Source organism: Astyanax mexicanus, chromosome 15, assembly GCF_023375975.1.
Source record: "Astyanax mexicanus isolate ESR-SI-001 chromosome 15, AstMex3_surface, whole genome shotgun sequence".
NCBI classification, from domain to species: domain Eukaryota; kingdom Metazoa; phylum Chordata; class Actinopteri; order Characiformes; family Acestrorhamphidae; genus Astyanax; species Astyanax mexicanus.
In genome coordinates, this window is record NC_064422.1 from 20241716 (window position 1) to 20261425 (window position 19710).

At 38.7% G+C, this 19710-nt stretch overlaps 1 protein-coding gene across 1 annotated transcript in view; it reads right to left on the reverse strand.

The window, feature by feature from the left end:
- grid1b (glutamate receptor, ionotropic, delta 1b) overlaps positions 1-19710 on the reverse strand; it is a 566616-nt gene that overhangs the window by 30055 nt on the left and 516851 nt on the right. The window contains exons 9-12 of the mRNA XM_022669150.2: positions 4687-4788; positions 4229-4426; positions 3499-3829; positions 191-329 (exon numbers count right to left, since the gene is read on the reverse strand). Coding sequence (XP_022524871.2) covers positions 191-329; positions 3499-3829; positions 4229-4426; positions 4687-4788 — 770 coding nt within the window. The remainder of the gene's footprint in view (positions 1-190; positions 330-3498; positions 3830-4228; positions 4427-4686; positions 4789-19710) is intronic.

Here is a 19710-nt window from a genome sequence, read left to right on the forward strand (position 1 = left end):
AAGAGAGTAAGAGACATTTACTCACTTCAGCACTTTTTGGTACCCTAAAGGTGACCTTACACTTAAATTTCAACTGAACAGCAAACAAACAAACTATTTTTGTCATGTGTTTAGTTTGGAAATAAAAGAAAAGAAGTGTTAACAGCCCAAGTTACTGTAAATTTGAGTAAGAAAATTTAGGGCAACCTACCGTATGGTGTTGTCCATGTGCGAGACAGTAAGATAGGCCGCCAGGTTGGCTGTGTAGGATGAGCACACAATCAGGGTAAAGAGCCACCAGCTGCCCATCACAATCCGCAAGGCCACTGAGCCAACCACTGAGTCTCCACCTGGGGGAGGAGGGAAAGCAGAAAGGCTAAAAGCTATGATCCATTAATTATGTTAACATCCTTAGAGTTCTAAAGTTACTGTAAATCATCAGAGGAGGTGTACTACTTTGTGATTCTGCAAGATGCCCAAACTGTGCATTAGAATGTACTGTAAATAAGAAAAGATGTGTTTTATGTTTGATTAGCTACATATTATGATGTATAATACAATAATATATGTAAACAATTCATGTTATCACATGTAATATACAGCTCTGAAAAAAATTAAAAGACCACTTCAGTTTCTGAATCAGTTTCTCTGATTTTGCTATTTATAGGTAAATGTTTGAGTAAAAAATAACGTTGTTTTTTTTTTTATTTAATAAACTACAGACAACATTTCTCCCAAATTCCAAATAAAAATATTGTCATTTTTATGAGCATTTATTTGCAGAGAATGAGAAATGTCTGAAATAAGAAAAAAAAGATGAAGAGCTTTCGGACCTTAAATAATGCAAAGAAAACAAGATCATGTTTACAAAGTTTTAAGAGTTCAAAATCAATATCTGGTGGAATAACCCTGGTGTTTTTTAATCACATTTTTCATGCATCTTGGCATGTTCTCCTCCACCAGTCTTACACACTGCTTTTGGATAACTTTATGCCACTCCTGGAGCAGAAACTCAAGCAGTTTAGTTTGGTTTGATGGCTTGTGATCATCCATCTTCCTCTTGATTACATTCCAGAGGTTTTTAATTTGGTAAAATCAAAGTTACTCATAAGTTTTAAGTGGTCTCTATTTTTTTTCTAGAGCTGTATACTGAAAAGCTTTTTATGAAACACACCTTAATTATGTATTATTATTTATTTTTTATTGAAATCTTAATTTTAATTCCAATTGTGCCTTACGTATGCAATCACAATTTAAACTCAAAATTCTAAAATTTAATTGAAGTTTAGGGGTCATTCTTAATTCAGTTCTGAAAGTTGTGCAGTCCGCATATTTGGCCTTATTTACTTTGACCATATTAACTAACATATAAACTGGATGTTTTTTACGTGTCATTTTAGGATCCCAAACTTTTTGTTTGTAGCCAAAAGTGCAATTAAAATACTCATTTAAAAAATCACTATAATAAATCACAAAATGCTGACAAATGATTTTAGGGTTGTAAACTTCAAGAAGCTAAGTGCAGTAAGTAACACTTAAGATCCTTGCATTTAATTTCTTTTGATTATTCTGTTCATTTATTGCATTATATTCAGTCTAGTGAACCTAAGTCAAATTACATTGCATAATTTTCAATTTAATTGAACTAATTTCCATCGTATACAGAAGATCTGTACATAATCCTGGCCCTGAACTCCTCATACCGAAACCCCCGCAAGTAAGGGATTCGTGAGGGAAAGCCCCTTTAGGAAGGAATTAAAAAATTTAAATATGATAATAGCGGCCCAGACGACGTGCCCGTGAATAATTTGCGCAACGGAAATATGCTTTGTTTCACACAGGTAACCTTTTGTCTTCGTAGTTGGATGGAACAACTGCTGTGAAGGGTAAAACACAGGAGCTATTTGGAGCTCATTATCCAGTGCAGGGATACTAATTTCTGCCTGTCAAACAGAGTTCAGGAAAGGGATAAACGTCTAAAACTTGCATTGAGTTAGAGGCAGGGAGTCTCTTTGTGCTTCGCTGTGTACCCATGTATCCTCTGTGAGCTGAGATGGTGGCAAGCTAAGGACTAATGGGACAGCGCCTCCCCTGATTTAATCACTGGCTGTTTGGCATAAAAGCACTCGGCGGCCGCGTGCCAGACAGTAATAGATGCATCTGGAGCGTCACGCCGTACTTTGCTGAGCTGGTTCTTTTGCTGCATTTCGCCTTGCTTGGATCGAACCCAGCACTCCCTATCTTTCTCCACTCAAAGGCACCTCCAGCACGCTGCCGTGCAGTTAACATGCATTAAACGTCATCAGACCGCTCCACACGTGTGTCCACAGTGTGATGCATCACTTAGAGCTGGAACGCTATACGCATCAACCTGGGTGCATCATCCGCTGCACTGCATGCTTTTGAAGTACGAACTACAGCGTCACTGCAAATATTGGCAAGCTGCAAAGTAAACAGCAGGGATATTGCATCCATTATAATTAAGAAACTTAATGAAACTTATGCTTAATGAACATGGAAAGTGAGGCACTTATCGAAACTTCTCTTGACCTTTGTGTTTAAGTACCATAGTCATTTTAAAGAAGAGGGAATCCTTTAGGAAAGCATTTTAAGCAGATTAAATTGCCTGGCAGAGCTGTAATCACACCCTAAGCATCCCAACATCTCAGGTCTTGGGACACACTGACAAAGGTCCCTTAGAAAGTCAAATAAAATAGAAACCCTAACGTTAACACTTTACATGAAGGATACCTACTCAGGGCTTCTTAATACATTCATAAGCACTGAATAAAATACAGTATGTATAAATCAATGAATAAATATGTATGGATAGCTTAATCCATTACAAGTAAATTACATTTTATGAAACAAAAACTCTTGATTTGAAAGCTACCTACATAGGGGCTTCATATCATATTCATGATTATTAATTAATGAAATTAATATTTATGAAAAGCTTATGCCAGTACTTGCAACATGACATAAGACTTTGAATGAAATAAATTAGATTGTACTACTAATAATAGACCACTTAAAAGTGATGAGTTTCTTTGATTTTACCAAATTAAAAACCTCTGGATAATCAAGAGGAAGATGGATGATCACAAGCCATCAAACCAAGCTGAACTGCCTGAATTTTTGCACCAGGAGTGGCATAAAGTTATCCAAAAGCAGTGTGTAAGACTGGTGGAGGAGAACATGCCAAGATGCATGAAAACTCTGATTTAAAAACAGGGTTATTCCACCAAATATTGATTTTGAACTCTTAAAACTTTATGAGTATGAACTTTTTTTCCTTGCATTATTTGAGGTCTTTTTTGTTATTTCAGCCATTTCTCATTTTCTGCAAATCAATGCTCTTTTTATCACGTTTTAATACACCTAAAGTCCATTTCACACCGGAGTTCTCCTTTAAATCTTAAATTACTGCTTTATAAATACATTATTCAGTGCTTATGGATATGTTATGAAGCCCCAATGTAGGTACATTTTAAATAAAGTGTTAACGAACTAACTTACCTTGCTGCACAAAGGCGCCGTACACAATCCATATAGCGCTGTGTAAGGTACTGGACATGGATGGAGACTGGTGAGGTCCCGGAGGGTTCTGGGACCGTAGGGACTGCATCCGGGTCAGCAGGAAGATCAGGACTCCAACCACAGGTATGGCTGCGGCGATGCAGGCCCAGACGGCAAGGTCGAAGGGCGCAAACAGCGAGAAGATGTTGATTTTCTCCTCAGGCTTACGCATCAGGATTCCCACAGAATAGTCCATGTAGCGCTTGCTGAAGTCCACCACGTTTTCCCGCTCAGGTGTGATGGTGATGGCCGACACAGCCAGATCGGCCCTCTGTGGAAACAGAAATAGATTGCGCCAGTCAGATGAGAGGACGTGTCTTTAGGTCTACCGGGACATCAAGCGGCAGTCCTGGCTTCACCGGGGAGGCCTGTCTCAGTTAAAGGATTCCTAATTAATTAGACAGAAGGAGCATCAGCTACGTTAAGCATGAATTTCTAATTGCCCTCAGTGATTTCCATGCCAAATTGAGGTCTGGAACCCTACAGACGTATTCTCTACATGGCTAATTGACGTTTCATAATGTGTACAAGAACAAACAGTGGGGTACCAGAACGCTACGCTCGTTCATGGCTAATTTCACGTTTGCTCTTGCACTTCATAAAGCAAAGTGTAAAAGACTGGAGGGCATCCATTGAAGCATTTACAGTGAAGTCAGCCTGAAGAACTCGCCTTGTTGATCAGTTCTCCGATCATTCCGTTCCACGAGCCGTTGGAAAGCTGCGAGCCGTACTTGCTGTCTGCCACCTGGTAGATGTCATATTTGAATCCCAGCATCTTGGCCAAGGCGTCCAGCACGTCAATGGAGAATCCTTTGTACTTCTTGGGCTGCCCGAGAATGTTCTCCGCCACCATGACAAACGGATCCTCCTTTGGAGAGAAGACAATGTTCATTTTACTGTGCTTCATCTCTTTCCTGCCAGCTTTCGTGCTTCATAATTACGCCAAACATCTTGCGCAAACAGAGGACAATTATGCCAACCATCTTTCTGTCATGTTCAAAAGCTGACGAAAGTTTTTAATCAGAATCGAGGAGGAAAGATTTATTTATTTGGACAGAATTAGCTTCCATTCTCTCAGCCAAGCCAAACAAACAGACATGACATAAATAATAAAAATGAGTCTCTCACCAGCAGTGTCACCACTTTTACTGTCACTCCCTGCATGCCGTTCTCAATCCGGCTCTCCTTTAAGCTCCCGTTGAGGCCATGTACCGAGTCCCATGTGGCTAACTGCAAGAGACACACAGACAGGTTAGTTATTTCATAGCGGTTTCTTTATATTTCATTACCTGACTATATTTTGCACACTATTCTAGTACACAACAGTGTTTATTGGGGTTGTTTATGGACTATTACCTCATTCTACAGTACAGGAGGACTTATGGGGATGTTTATGGACTAATATCTCATTCTACTGTACAGTAGTGCTTATGGGGGTGTTTATGGACTCATACCTCATATTCCAGTACATAGGAGTATTTATTGATATTTATGGACGTATATCTTATACTGTACTGTACACGGGTGCTTATGATGGTGTTTATGTACTAATATCTCATATTCCAGTGCCTAGGAGTGTTTATTGATTGATTATATTTATGGACTAATATCTCTTATTCTTATGTACAGGAGTGTGTATAGGGAGTATTTTTGGACTAATATCTCATATTCCAGTGCATAGGAGTGTTAACTGATGATATTTATGGACTAATATCTCTTATTCTGCTGTACTGGAGGACCTATGGGGTGTTTATGGAATAATATCTCCTATATATTTTAGTGCATACAAGTGTTTACTGATGATATTTATGGATTAATATCTCATTCTACTGTACAGGAGGGCTTATGGGGGTGTTTATATATTAATATCTCATATTAAACAGTATAGAGGTGCCTTTGGGGGTGATTATGGACTAATATTTCATTTTCTACTGTATAGAGGTGCTTATGGGGGTGTTTATGGATTAATATATCATATTCCAGTACATAGGAGTGTTTATTGATTATATTTATGGAGTAATATATCATATTCTACTGTACAGGATGGCTTATGGTGTTGTGTTTGGACTAATATCTCACATTCCAGTACATAGGAGTTTTTATTGATGATATTTATGAACTAATTTCTCATTTTCTACTGTACAGGAGGGCTTATGGGGGTGTTTATAGACTAATATCTCATTCTCATACATAGAAGGGATTATTGAGGATTAACTATTATTGTAGCATGTTTATGGGACTATATAGGTACTAATATCTCCTATTCTACTATAGAGGAATGTTTATAATGTTGTTTATTGACTTACATCTCATTTTCTAGTGTATAGAAGTGTTTAATGAAGTAGATACTTGACAAATGTCTCTTATTTTAGTGTATAGGATTGTTTCTTGAGGTTGTTTATGGAATAATAACTCCTGTTCTCATGCCTAGGAGTGTTTGTTAAGTTTGTTCACAAGCTAATAGTTGTAATGCTAACTGTGTATTATAATATTGTTTTTTTTTATTTTTTACGACTGTAATCATCTTATATCTCTTACATTTTAGAAGCGTTTATTGACTGTCTGCTATTCTATCGTATATAAAAATGTTTAATGAGATTGTTTATGGACTAATATCTCCTATTCTGTTGTTGAGTGGGGTTGTTTATGGACCAATAGCTTCTTTTATTGTGTTTATTTCAGTTGTTTATGCACTAATATCTTCCAGTGTATGGGAATGTATACTAAAGTTAATATCTCTAATATCTATCTCTGATTCCAGTAGATAGATGTCTGTATTACGGTTGCTCATGGACATAATATCTTCTATTTTATCATATACCAGGGTTTATTTTGGTTGTTTATAGACCATTATCTCCAATTACAGTGCATATATTCATTTAGGTTGTTTATGTTGTAATATCCCCAATACTTTATACAATGATATTAATGCAATTCCTGTTTACAACTAACAACCATAGAAATAATTTCTCGTCATGAAGTTCAACATCAAAACACATCTACAGGGTAATTTTCTCCATGTAGTATTTGTGATTCTCTTGTTAGCTGGTTATAAATAAAGTGACGTCTCGTTTTCTAGGAAAATTAACTGTAAGTACTCTGCATTTGGGGTTGTGATTGAGCAACGCAAGCTGTGCTCTTTTATGCAAGGGCGTATTTTTTAAACCAAAATCACCATGGAAACCAGACTATAAAACCTTGCACTTCAAAGAAAGCCTATGTCCCTCTGGATGTCTGGGAAAACGTAGCCTGTTCTAGCCTGCAAAACTGGAGGCTCGCTCACAAAACCGCTGCCCTTCGTTAACTTGCTCCTTCCTCTGTTTTAGTTGCGCCTGCATCCCATTGTTCTCTCGTCTTTTCTTCTCTGTGACATGACAGCCGGTCTAATTGCAAAAGAGCGAAAGCAGTCTGGGATGCCAAGGACTGACACTTCTGCCTCCTGGCTGTGCCACATTAGTGAGCTCAGCTTGATAAAAGCGTGCTAAGCGCTGTGTGATAAACACCGGGTACTGTATCAGGATTTCACAATCCAAAACACTGTATAGTGTTCCAGCTATAGCAAATCCTAGATCTGGTTTCTTAGAGTCAGATTGAGGCTAGACTTAACAGAAATTGGAGAACAACACCAATATTATAAAAACTGGGATATAAACTGGAACAACTGGTTCTTAGGTGTTTTGGTAATCATTCAACTGCATGTCTATTAAATGCAGTTAAATCTACATAACTCTGCATCTAACTCAAATAAGTAAAATCTACCACGTCATCGATCTCTGTTGAGGATCCGTGATTAATTGTGGAAAACAATAATAATCTCTCCTTCAAAGTTTCTTCTGACTCGTTTAGAGCGTTATTTCTCAATTCTCAGTCATAAACCAGCATTCTGAAGTATAATGTCTGTCAGTGTGTCAGTGTGTGATATATAATTGTTTTTTCTTTTTTTTTAACAGGTAAACCTAGTTTTTTTTTCTTCATTTTTTTTTTTCATCTGTAGTTTGTTTTTTTATAAGGGAGTATAATCAAAAATTAGAGATTTTTTTTTTTTAGGCCATAGTCGCCAAGCACTACCCACCACCCAATAACAGCTGCTCTGTGGGGTCCTGACCACTGAAGAACGGGGTTAAAAGGAGGATAATACAGTATGCAGAGAAGCAGAAAGACTACAGTCTGTAAATACAAACCTAAAAGAGCTTCATGTTAAATAGAAAAATAATGGCGATGGATAGTTTTGTAGCAATACAGTCACAAACCCAGCTCTCTAAAAAAAAAATACCCCAGCAAGCCCAACCAGTGGGTTGTTGAGAGTTTCCAAAGCCGATTAGAACACAGTCGGTTAAAACCAGCTTCTGAAGAAATCATTAAGTAAATCCTCCTATTTATTTATTTATTTATTATTGAGAAAAAAACAATCTTGATGTGAAAAGAGTTCAGAAGCTATTTTATAAGCTATTTTTCTTGTTTTGGGTTGGTGTTGTGAATTGATGAGGACTAGCATGGGTGATTCATAATACCCAGTGTGTGTTCTGACCAAGCGCTGGGTTGTGGAAATGACTCAAACCAACAAAGTAGGCCTAATCCGTGTCTACGGCTCATTAGCATGCCACTCAAACCCAAAGAGGCGTGTTCACAGCAGGGAGAACACAATTCACTGCAGAAATAAACCACAATACGGTTTACAATGGCTTGGCGGTCACGTGTGGGGATAGTAAGCCTTAAGTCTTTTTAAACGGATCAAGCGCGGAGTTTAATTAGATTACGTTTAACTCGTTAAAGAGATCCACATAAAATAAATCAATACGCACCTCTCAGCATTACGATACTGCATATGTCTGTGCATTTGACATGAACGATCTGATTCAGAAGATTAAGCTCTGTGTGAAATCACCTCTAGAAACAGAGAATAATGAGGCTTAATCTACGGCACATAATAATGACGCAGATTAACAATCAGGAACGGCTCATTTGAATGCAGCACATGTATGATGTAAGTAGCTGTCTTGTTAGCTCTCAGGCTAAGACATGTAATTCAGGAACGCGTGCCCTGTGGGCCTGGCATATCGCTTAAAGGTAATGAGAATGGAAAAATGAACTATGAGCACTTTGTTTACACTTACTCTGCTGAAGGCAGAAGTGACATTTTATCTCATGGGTGGGATTAACAGGGTGGTGGTGGTGCTGAGGTTGGGGAGGGGGTGGGTACTTGGGAGCACCCAGCATTCTCAGATGTTTATGTTGTAACGGATATTCGGGTAGGTGGGGATTATGTGTTTTTGTGTTTATTTAGTTTAGTGGTGCTGGTTCTATAGTAAAGCGTTATTCACCATCTTCACCAGCAGGAGCGCACCCCATACTTTTTGGGGTGTATGCAAACGTAGTATCTGCGCCCCCCGGGGGGAGTGATACGTTCTTAAATCATCAGGTGTGGGGTGGGGGGGGGATGGGTTTAAAATCGTCAGCGTCCTGTCATTACTTTCCCACCGCGCTCCGCAAACCAACAAAGCTGATTGCCTGTTTCTCTGGAGAAGAAATTAATTTGGGGCTTTGCCTTCTCACACTAAATCTGTATCACTCTGCCGACGTGTTGCCGAGTAATGGCGTGTATACACAGGACAGTTTTGAATCATCACCTCCAGCGGCACTAGAAGCAGCATTAGCTTAGCACAGGCTAGCGCTGAGCCACGGCACGCACTGGCTCGTCTTTTGTGGAAAAAAGGAAAAGAATATGACCTCGGCTAATGCCGTCTGACAGCCAGGCTAGACTAAGCTAAGTTAATGCTGAGCTAAAGCAAGCTATGCTAAGCTAACCACAGTCCAGCCGGCTAGCTAACCAACAACACCCAGCAAAACTGTATTTAATAAGACAGTATTTTATTATTTCGGTAACTCTTAAATATTTTGTGGGCTCAAAACAATAGTTTAGAACAGTGTTAAGTGAACCACAATGCATCATGACAAACTACATGAAAAAGTTATTTTCTCTTGTTGATCTGTTTGATCTGTCTGGGTTGGGAGCAAGAAAGTAAATACAGGAAGAAGGTCTAATGGATAATTCTGTACAATGTAACATAAAGCAACAACATAGATGGCATTTGTTTATAGATGTAACGTGTGGTCCCCTATTTTCGGCCGCCCCCTATTTTTGGCCAGTTCCGCCTATGGCGAAATTCAAAACATGTAGACGAACACGTAAACTGTATTCTTACAAAAAAAATCTTGTCATAAAACATTATTGTTAAAACAGTATTGCTAACAATGTTGTAAATCTGTGCATTAAAAACTGTGTGGAGCGCGCACAGCATTTCCGTAGCTCAATGCTTAGTTTTCTAGTTTTTTTTATATTGTACACTACTTAGGGAGCCTAATTCTAAGTGAACAAGGGTGTCTCCATGTTTCCCTGACGTAAGCAGAGTTGGTATGCACACACAGGACAAATGAGATGTCATTATACACCACCGGAAGTCGCTGGATCCCATAGACACAGTGAAAAAAACTGTTCTAGTGGGTCTTGGTGCAGTTGGTTTGTTTTTTTTCTGAGTACAGCTTCTGTATACACACCTTTCCAAAAGAATTGCACCAGTGGTGAACGTAAAACAGTCTGATTTAACTGAACAAAAAAGTGCACAAGTTAAAAAAAACCCTAAGTTATATTTTTCTGTGGATGTTATCCATTCTTTACTGTAGCTTTTTGCCTTCTCTGGCATGCCGGGCTACTGTGACCATCAACACCAAGTCTTAGAGACACACTTGCCCCCGGCCTTAAAATTTCATTTATCTAGCACATAATTTTCATCCAACTCCTCGGTGATTCCTGCCCACGAGGGGTTTCTTGATTACATACATGAAAGGCACTGGCAGAAACCTGCTGCATACCGACACTCTGATATAAAAAACCCTCTCATTTTCTTACTGAGTTACAGCCAAAGCAAATGTAAAGTGAAAAAAAAAATCTAAAGACAAATTGCAGACACAAGGATTTTCTTTTATTGAGGTACAGCAGCGCTGCTTCCAAAAACAGAGACAAATCTCGGATCCAAAGCCTGGAAAACGCCATGAGCAGCAATCTCTCCCCTGGCTTTTATTGCTGTTTGCTTTATTAAAGTACGGCTATGAGCTATGGAAGACATAAAGCAATTTCTCACAGCGGAAGTGACCTAGCAAATTGCTTTTACATTCTGCTAATTGCTTAGATTGCCTAACGAAACTAGCATTGTGTACGTTAGCATGTGTAAATATACAACTCTTTTTTTTTCTGCATTATCAGAATATTGTGCCTTTTCACACTTAAAAAAAATCATTATTAAAACTTTTTACCATATTTCTAAGACTTCATACAATTCAAAGATCATATTTTTCTAACCAAATCACTTTTTATTCCTATAAGTATTTCTAAGCATTTGTTTTCTCTAGTAGGGTAAGCTGCATTACAGGGTGGAGGATTTTTGTTGATGTACAACTGCAGCCATTTTAAACTGTCCACAGCGACGACATTGTTTAAAATTATTTTAATTTACTGTGATGTTTTACCACAACAGGATGGATAACTTAAGCTTTTCCTCAGTTAAATATGAAAACACTATGATAAAAATGAAGTGAAATGACTTTATATATTTTTTGCACTATAAGGCGCACCGGATGATAAGGTGCATTATTAAGAAATGTCAAATTTTTTTTGGTCTATTTTTAAACAGAAAGGCGCACCGGATTATAAGGTACATTTTCTGCGACTCTAGTAACTAGAAACTAGTAGTAGGAACAGGGGTGTTGCCAATTCTTACAACAAAAAAAAAAACATTTCATACATTTCAGACAAGTAAAACGAGTGCTGGATGTAATCTATGCAGATTTCTCTCCTGAAAACTGTTTATTTGGTTGAAAAATAGGCTTTTGTTTATTTACAGTACGCTTAGATCTGAAGATTTCCTCTAAAGCTGGAGCATTAGCATTAGCAGCTAACTGCTAGCGCCATCCGACAACGGTACACTGAGAAACCCTGAGTGTTACGGTAAGCCAAGGCAATATTAGGTAGCAGTTTGTCCCAAGTAGCTTGTTTTATCCTGGTAAACATGCAAGCTACAGTCTGATATACTCACCTCTAAAAAGCAAAAGAGCTAGCACTCAGCGTGGTTAGCGGCTAATGCTACTGTGAATCCAGCAGTGCTAGCTGGAGTTAGCAGCAGGCTACAGGCCGATAATACTCACCTCTGAACGGCCAAAGAGCTAGCACTTTGATTAGCAGCTAATGTTAATACTGCTGGAGAGCTAAACTGAAACTCCTGTATAACGCTGCACTTCAGCAGAGTGGCTTTACTGCTTCTAAGAACCTGACTGATAAAATGTATATATGAGGCGCACTGAATTATAAGTGATATTGTAAAAATTTAAGTATTTAAGTGCACCTAGTAGTGTGAAAAATATGGTATTAATTTCTGACCACGCATCAAACGTTTTCAGTTCCTTGAAAATGAAACAAGATGAAGGCTGTGTTCTTTTTGTTAAGAGGCGGGGTTTAGTTTCCCTCAGCATCATGTATAGTGGGTCAGTTTCTGACCTCCAGCCCACTTTTAACCAACTTCTACATAGGCAAATTGCTGTTACTGGAGGTTTCATTGTCACTACTAGATTAAGAGCAGGTACATCACTTTCAAGTATTCTGTGAAGAGCAGCTCTGAAGTCAGACGCTGCCCATTGGTTAAGATCTAGAGGATGACCGATCCACCCAAAGGTACATACAATTAAACAAATTCATCAGGTATGCAAAGACAGGGTTAGGACTTTTGCCCAAGGTTGATTGGCTTACTGAACCATGAAATTGAGCCCTGTTCTGCCATGAGGAAGGAGAATCAAGGTTCTTGTAGTGTGGTGTGCTTTTGTTCATCCGGGCAGTCAAATCCTAGTCTGTTATCAAAAGGTTGTATTGTTATCCACTATGCTAGGCTACAACATTCTAAACCTTATGCAGCTGTGACTTTTGCATTGATTTTAGCCACAATGCTAAGTCTCTGCAGATTTTTTTTGCCAGTTAGATTCAACAGTTGGAGAGAGGATTGAGTAGTGTCTGAGGGACAGGCTCAAATTCTAGAAAAGTATCTCAATGCTTAGTCATTAAAAACTGTACATTACCCCATTTATTAAGTACCGGTACCTTAACCCAATTGGCTCCAGCATAAACCATAGATAGTGCACGAAAGAGCTAGAAAGATATCCTACCATTTCCAGATGAACATTGCAGTGTCATCACTTTTCATTAAGGATCTGTGATTGATCCACTGTGGAAAACACACAATAATAAGCTCTCTTTAAAGTCTCATTCAAAGTAACTTTCTGCTCAATCTGCGAAACGATTCACTCAGTGAGTCGACTCTACACTCAACCAACCGTGCACTCAACCCACCAAGTTCTTTAAGTAGTGATGATAATTCACAACAGGAATTGAAAATTTGGTAACACTTTACTTGGATGGTCCATTTAATGGCCACACTGATGCTCAACTGACATTCAACTAACATTCAACTACATGTCTATTAAATGCAAATGAACTAAAAGGTGAAAGTAAATGATTCTCTATTGAATATAACCCTACATTTAACTCTAACCCAAACTCTAATCTTAATATTTTAAGATTGGGTTTAGGGTTAGATTTTTGGCTTAGGTTAAGGGTTAGGTGTAGGGTTCGATTTTATGGTTGATTAATGGTTAAGGTTAGGGTTAGGTGTAGGGTTAGGTTCTATTTTGAATCATTTACATTCAACATAGGTTTAAGTTCAATTTAATGGACATTCAATTCAGTGTTAGTTGAATGTCAGTTGAGCATCAACAAGGCCATAAAATGGACCGTCCAAGTAAAGTGTTACCAAGTTAGCGTAAGTACCAACAACAGAAACAGCAATCTGTTGTGTATGACTAGTGCATGATAATGTCATTTAATGTGAGCAAAAAAAAAAGGAAAAATCTGAGATAAACAGTCCAATACAACTTTTTTTTTAGGGTACTGAAAGCTTTAGCCGTACAAGACAGTCAAAGAAAGACACAATAAAGAAAAAAACATTTAGCTTGTTTTTTGAGCTTCATGAGCCACTCTCTTTTTAGTTCCTCTGAGTCGGTGTCCAGGTCACCCATCCATCAAGTCCTCAGTTTCATTTGTCACAATAGCGGCAAAAGTTTGGCGTGAGGAGGAAAAATCTGACAGTGTCTGATGAATTGGCACACTGCTCTCTCGGCCCCCAGGGCTCTCCTAGATCATCACTCCAAGTCGATGGGTGTTCGCGAGGAGCGGGACTGTCCGCCGCATGCCGTTTAACCCCGCAGCTTCCAAACGCTGACCTTGGCTCGGAGAACGTCAGTGAAAGATGGCTAGGTGGATCGTAGGGCAGTGCGGCGGGACGATCATTGGTCCATTGCCTTTTATAGATCATGTGCTTCTGACAGACAGTAGCTCCTTATGGATTTCTGCTCAAAGTCTTTTGAAGAATAACAATGGAGCTCAGTATCAAACAGCGGCTCTTAGGAGAAGAGGCCGGGAGGGAGATTAGGGCAGAGTATGGAACAAAAGCCACTCGAATCATAAATGTCTCAATTCAAGTACTCCTCCAACTCACAGTATATTGTATATAAGGGTCAATGTCAGTGTAGGTTGGCTTTTGTTTTTGCTGCATAGTTGTTTATATACAGTTTTCTTTTATGTGAAGAATGAGGTATAAAAAGACATATTTCCAGGTTTCTTACCCTGTCACCAACAGCAACCCAACACCAGCTTATAAACCAAAATCATCCCGGACGAGCCCCCAAATAATACTTAATCTTTCTTACTAATTCATTTATTCATATATGAAAAAACAAGCCATCTAACATCATAAAATTCCATGTCCCCCGTCATCTAAAACAATGAGAGATAATTGATTTTGGGAAGGGGCATTACCATAAGAGTTGTAAACATAGAGGAGGCGGATATATCTGTACTTTGTGCACCAAAGAGTGTAGCAACAGTGTAGTAATGCTTGCTGCTCATGCCTGTCTTTAAACACCACATTAATAACATCTGGAATGCCTTAGCAACCAGCTGAAGTATCACAGCAATCTACCTAGGAACCACCAAGAATCATATTAAAACCATTAAAAGAACAAAAAAAAAAACTGTTTGCATTATGCAATTGTTTTGTGCATTGTACTAACAGCGCAACAACCCCCAGAGTAGAATAACATTTCAAACGCTCTAGCATCTACCCAAACAACCACAAAAAATCACATTTACAATATTACAACACTCAAGAATCAACACCAAAGCAACCACATGGAACACATTAGCAACCACTTAAACAACAACCAAAACCTGTGTAATTTGGTGTCATTAATCAGTGTAATTTGATTTGCCTTTTAGTTGTTGACATTATAATATGCTGCTAAAACTACTAGGCTACTCCAATATACAGCATATAGCACTGAATGATAAAAGTGCCCATACAAATACAAACATGTAGCTTTATCTCAAAAGTGGATTTTTGTTTTTTACATTATGGGATGAAAATATACATACATATGTATATTGTATTTCACCATTCAGAGAAAAACATATAAATATATTATATTAAATATATTAGTTTTGATCCATATCGCCCGGCCCTAGCATATACATAAACACTATATATTTTTTGAAGTTACAGGTCTAGTGGATAATTTTTGCAAGTCTCTGCCATTTAGTAGATTTAAGGAATAGAAAAATATATGTATATGTATATGTATACATGTATTGATGGAACCATTTATACAGTTAAAAACTGACAAAAAGGTAGCAAACTGAATCAAAGCATAATCATAATGTGCATTCTTCATATTGTTAGATCAAAATCAATAATTAAAAACATATCAGTAATTAAAACCTTTTCTCTTTTTGGCAATGCTAAATAAAATATGTATATATATATGATTTTAATCAAATTTAAATGATTATGGTAATGCATCACAAAGCACCAACAACCACCTGAAATAGCATAGCAACCAACATAGTAACCACCTGGTATACCTTAGCAATCAACTGAAATACCGTAGCAGCCACCATACCAACTAGCAACAAACAACATAGTAATATCACAGCAACCACCTAACAACATCACTACAACTGCCCTGGTGAATAGCTTGTATAACATAACATTTACCTAGGAACACATACAGTAAGACTACATGGAATCCCATAGTATGGAACTCCCTTGCAACGACCAGGATAAGACAGCTGGTGCATAGTAAACACGTAGCAACCACCAAACTGACAAAAAAATATCAACAAAAACTGTAGGACATTATTCACTATGCAGACAAAGACAAAAAAAAAATCTCAGTAATTACTTTGACCTGAAAAATCAATACCGCTCCATGCCCTTTTCCTCCAATGCCAAGGCTACAAAAGTGAGCCAAATGGCAGAATATTCTTTAAATGCCAAAAAAGAGCCATCTCTGAATTTTGTGTTATTATCTCTATGCCCCTAATTCAATATACAGCCAGGTTCTAGGCTCTTATTGTTATGAGGACAGAAAAAAGTCTGTTTAAATGTGTCTGGAATGAAACCCAGGCTATGTGCATTTATCTAAGCTTTGGTACATTCTAATAATTCTTAGCACATACTGCTATCTGCAGTAACAGGCAGTAACATGGAGATACCTTTAGAACTTGCAGATCTCTTGTGTCTGTCTAGATTAGACTAGACTCCAACCGGATCAAATCTAACACTGGTGCACCCACCCTCCTTGGTGCTCCTATGGTTTATAAAAACACCCACTGTAGCGAACAAAATAGAGACAAAGTGCAATAAATTATGATGGGCCTTCTAGGGCAAAACAAATGTGTACTATGTCTTGATAAGTGCCCATTTATGAGTGCCCTTCTGCCCTTCCAATAGAAAAAGGGTGCCCCATTAGGTGCTCCTCTAATGAAAAATTGCCCCATCCATGGATCAGATGTGATGCAGTGACTTATAGGTGCCCATAACAATAAGATAAACAGCATTTACATTGTACAGGACCTAATAAATTGTCAATATGAGCACAAAGTAAAAAAAATGCTTTAGTTTTATTCATAAGCCACATTTCTTAGAGCAGGTCCTCGTTTTGTTTTTGTCTGCCAGTGTCCTACAAGCCCAAGAGTGATCCAGTGAGGGACATGCAAGACTTGTCTCAAGACCATAAATGAGTTGTCTTGTTTGGATCTTGGACACAACCTCATTTGGAATTGGACCAAAAGTTTTGGTCGTGGCTTAGCTTTTGTGGTCTTGTCTACAAGACTAGTTGTGCTGGAGTTATGGGAATATGTGGGACTAAAGAAAGCAGGTGTAAAGACCATGACCTTAACTGATCCAGTGTCAAAGTGTCAAAGGGCGTTTTCACACCTGTAGTTTGTTTCTTTGGTCCGAGTGAGTTGATGAGTTTGTTTACTGGGAGTGTTTTCTCCTTCTGTTTGGTTTGGTTTCACACAGAGATAAACCTAAACACACCAAAATTCTCACCAATAAACTACACGAGCACGCTGTGTTCTCTGATTGGTCAGAGCTGTTTGTTGCGGGAGCAAGAAAGTAAATATAGCGACAAGATTCTGTTTTCCAGCACATATATCTGTGCAGTGTAAAGCTGCTTTAACACTGAACACAGAACGCTAAAATGTAGTAAACGCAGCACATGCAGCATTCTGTGCGAAACTGCTTAGCATGGTAAGCAGAGACAGCGTTTGTTCATAGCAGTAGTAATTATTGTTATCTGGCTTATATATCAGATTATATATATCAGCAGTTTAACTTAAATAAAAGGAGTATGTTTGATAGCAGGGTCGAATCGAGACCGGATCACATTCTCACCACAAGCGAATTGTCCAGAGTTCGTTTGGGACCGGACCAAAACCACCCTCAATAGCTGGTCTTGGCCCGTTTGCGATTACTGTGTTCACACCTGCTCAATCAAACTGCACTAAGGGTACAAACAAAACAGAGTTTGTTTAAACCGGACCAAATTGTGCTGGTGTGAAAACGCCCAAAGAGTTAAAATTCAGCATGTAACAAAGAGGAAAAACTTTGGCCAATAGGAAAATTAAAGGTAAACAGCTAAACATCATTAGAGAAACTTTATATTTTTTTTTACCAATAAGACTCAAGAAGCCAAACAACCAACAATCTAACAGATTGTGAGAAAACAGAACATTGTGAGAAAAGGACACAACAAGAGTACAGCAACATTATCAGGTAAGACTTGTGAGTAACGTGAGATAAGCTGCTACAGGAGTTTGTAAAACTGCATGTAAGCATTTTTTATGCCAACCAACGTTACAGACTTACTATTAAGACATAACTAATCAAAACATGAAATCTTTGTCAGCTATCTAAATCTCGGAGACAGTTGAGAGGTAAGGGAATACCTCATTAAGAAGTATCCACAAACATCATCCACTTGCCTGACATCTGGGAGACGATTACCTGCAGTTGTCCCACAGGCTGTTCAGTGCTGCGGTTGGCTTCATTTCGAAACTCCACAATATGTTTGCTCGCGCTTCACAGTTGCTATCCTGGCCCAACGCTCTGGTTCTGAGAGGTCGAACTAATCACTTCAGAGTTTGGAACTGACTCACAATCAATTTACATAGCCACGCCGCACGCGCCATGCTCTTATGTTGACCCATTTTGCCAGTAATTACCGTTCATTCTATCGCCACGAGGATACAGTATAAAGAAAAATCCCTCTTTGTCTGTGAATAAAGTAACTAGGGCTCTGTCACATTAAATTGCTCTAGATTTGCAGTGCTCTGAGCTGGCATCTTTTTCAGAAGTGAGATAAATTAGGGTAATTATAAGGCTGCTCATCAGACCCTCTTAACAGGACCGTAACCGTACAGGAAGGTTAATGGTCGGGCAGGGAGGATGCTGAGTGCTCTGCTGCTGCTGTCCCTCTTCGAGCCTCCGCTCAGCACAGCTCCCCAATTATTTCCTATAAAAATCAGCAACAGGGATATGTGATGCACACGATTTTTGTACCGAGTAACAGCACAGTTTTAGTAACTCCAGGTTTGTCGAGGACGCTGGCTGCTGGTCAGCAGGGAATATTTGGAGGAGAAGTGTCTTGCGGAGGGTTGGACTACAGCATGAAGCAATAAATAAACCCTTGCCAAAATAAGTTTCATTTGGCAACATTCACAGCAGACATTTGTCTGTAAGCAGTTTACAGCAGACTTCTCATACGAGTAAGTGAATGCAGTCTTCATCAAAAAGTGCAGCAGACTGGGCGTTTCAGATATTCCATCAGTCTATTGTCCAAAGCCTTTTTGATTGGGTACAGTTTACTGCATATACCTCATTTGTCTAAATGGGTCACTTTGCAGCATATAGCTCCTCTGAGTGGGTACAGTTTGTAGAGACGTTTGACTGGAATAACAGTCTGAATTTGTACAGTTTACCTTGGACTGCTTGTTTTCGGCAAGGCTTACTACGTAGACATATTCTGATCAGGAAGCAAACCTGTGGTTGGGTACAGTTTCCTGCACAGAGCTCATCTTGTTGGGTGCAGTTTACTGTGTAGACCTTCTGTGATTACAGTTACATTTCACTATGAGAGACTGGATGAATGGGTACAGTTTTGTAGAGCAGTTGGACTGGCTACATACAGCTCACAGCAGAGAGTCTGTCTGATTGGGCAGTTTGCTGCTGAGTGGCAGAGAGCCAAGCCTGTCTAAGTTGGTATGGTTTACATTACAAATCTGACTGGGTTTCAGTTTATATCAAAGTATTGGATGTTGGATACCAATCTAATATATATTGTATTTAATATTTTAATATAGATAATTGATTTGATTGGGTTCAGTTCAATGACAAAACATGTCTGTTTGAGGACAGGTTCCAATACAGGTCACCTGATTTGGTATAGTTTGGTATCATCTGATCGGGTACAGTTGACTACATAGACTTCGTCTGATTAGGTCCCAAGACAGGGACATGTTGAGGCAATACATATACTTTTAATAGTCAAGCCTGAGTCAAGTCCAAGACCAGGACATGTTAAGTGAGAGTCAAGACCAAGACTGGGACATGTTGAATGAGAGTCAAGACCAAGACCAGGACATATTGAGTCAGAGTCAAGACCAGAGACCGGACTCTGGTACTACAACACTACTATATAGACTTAATCTGA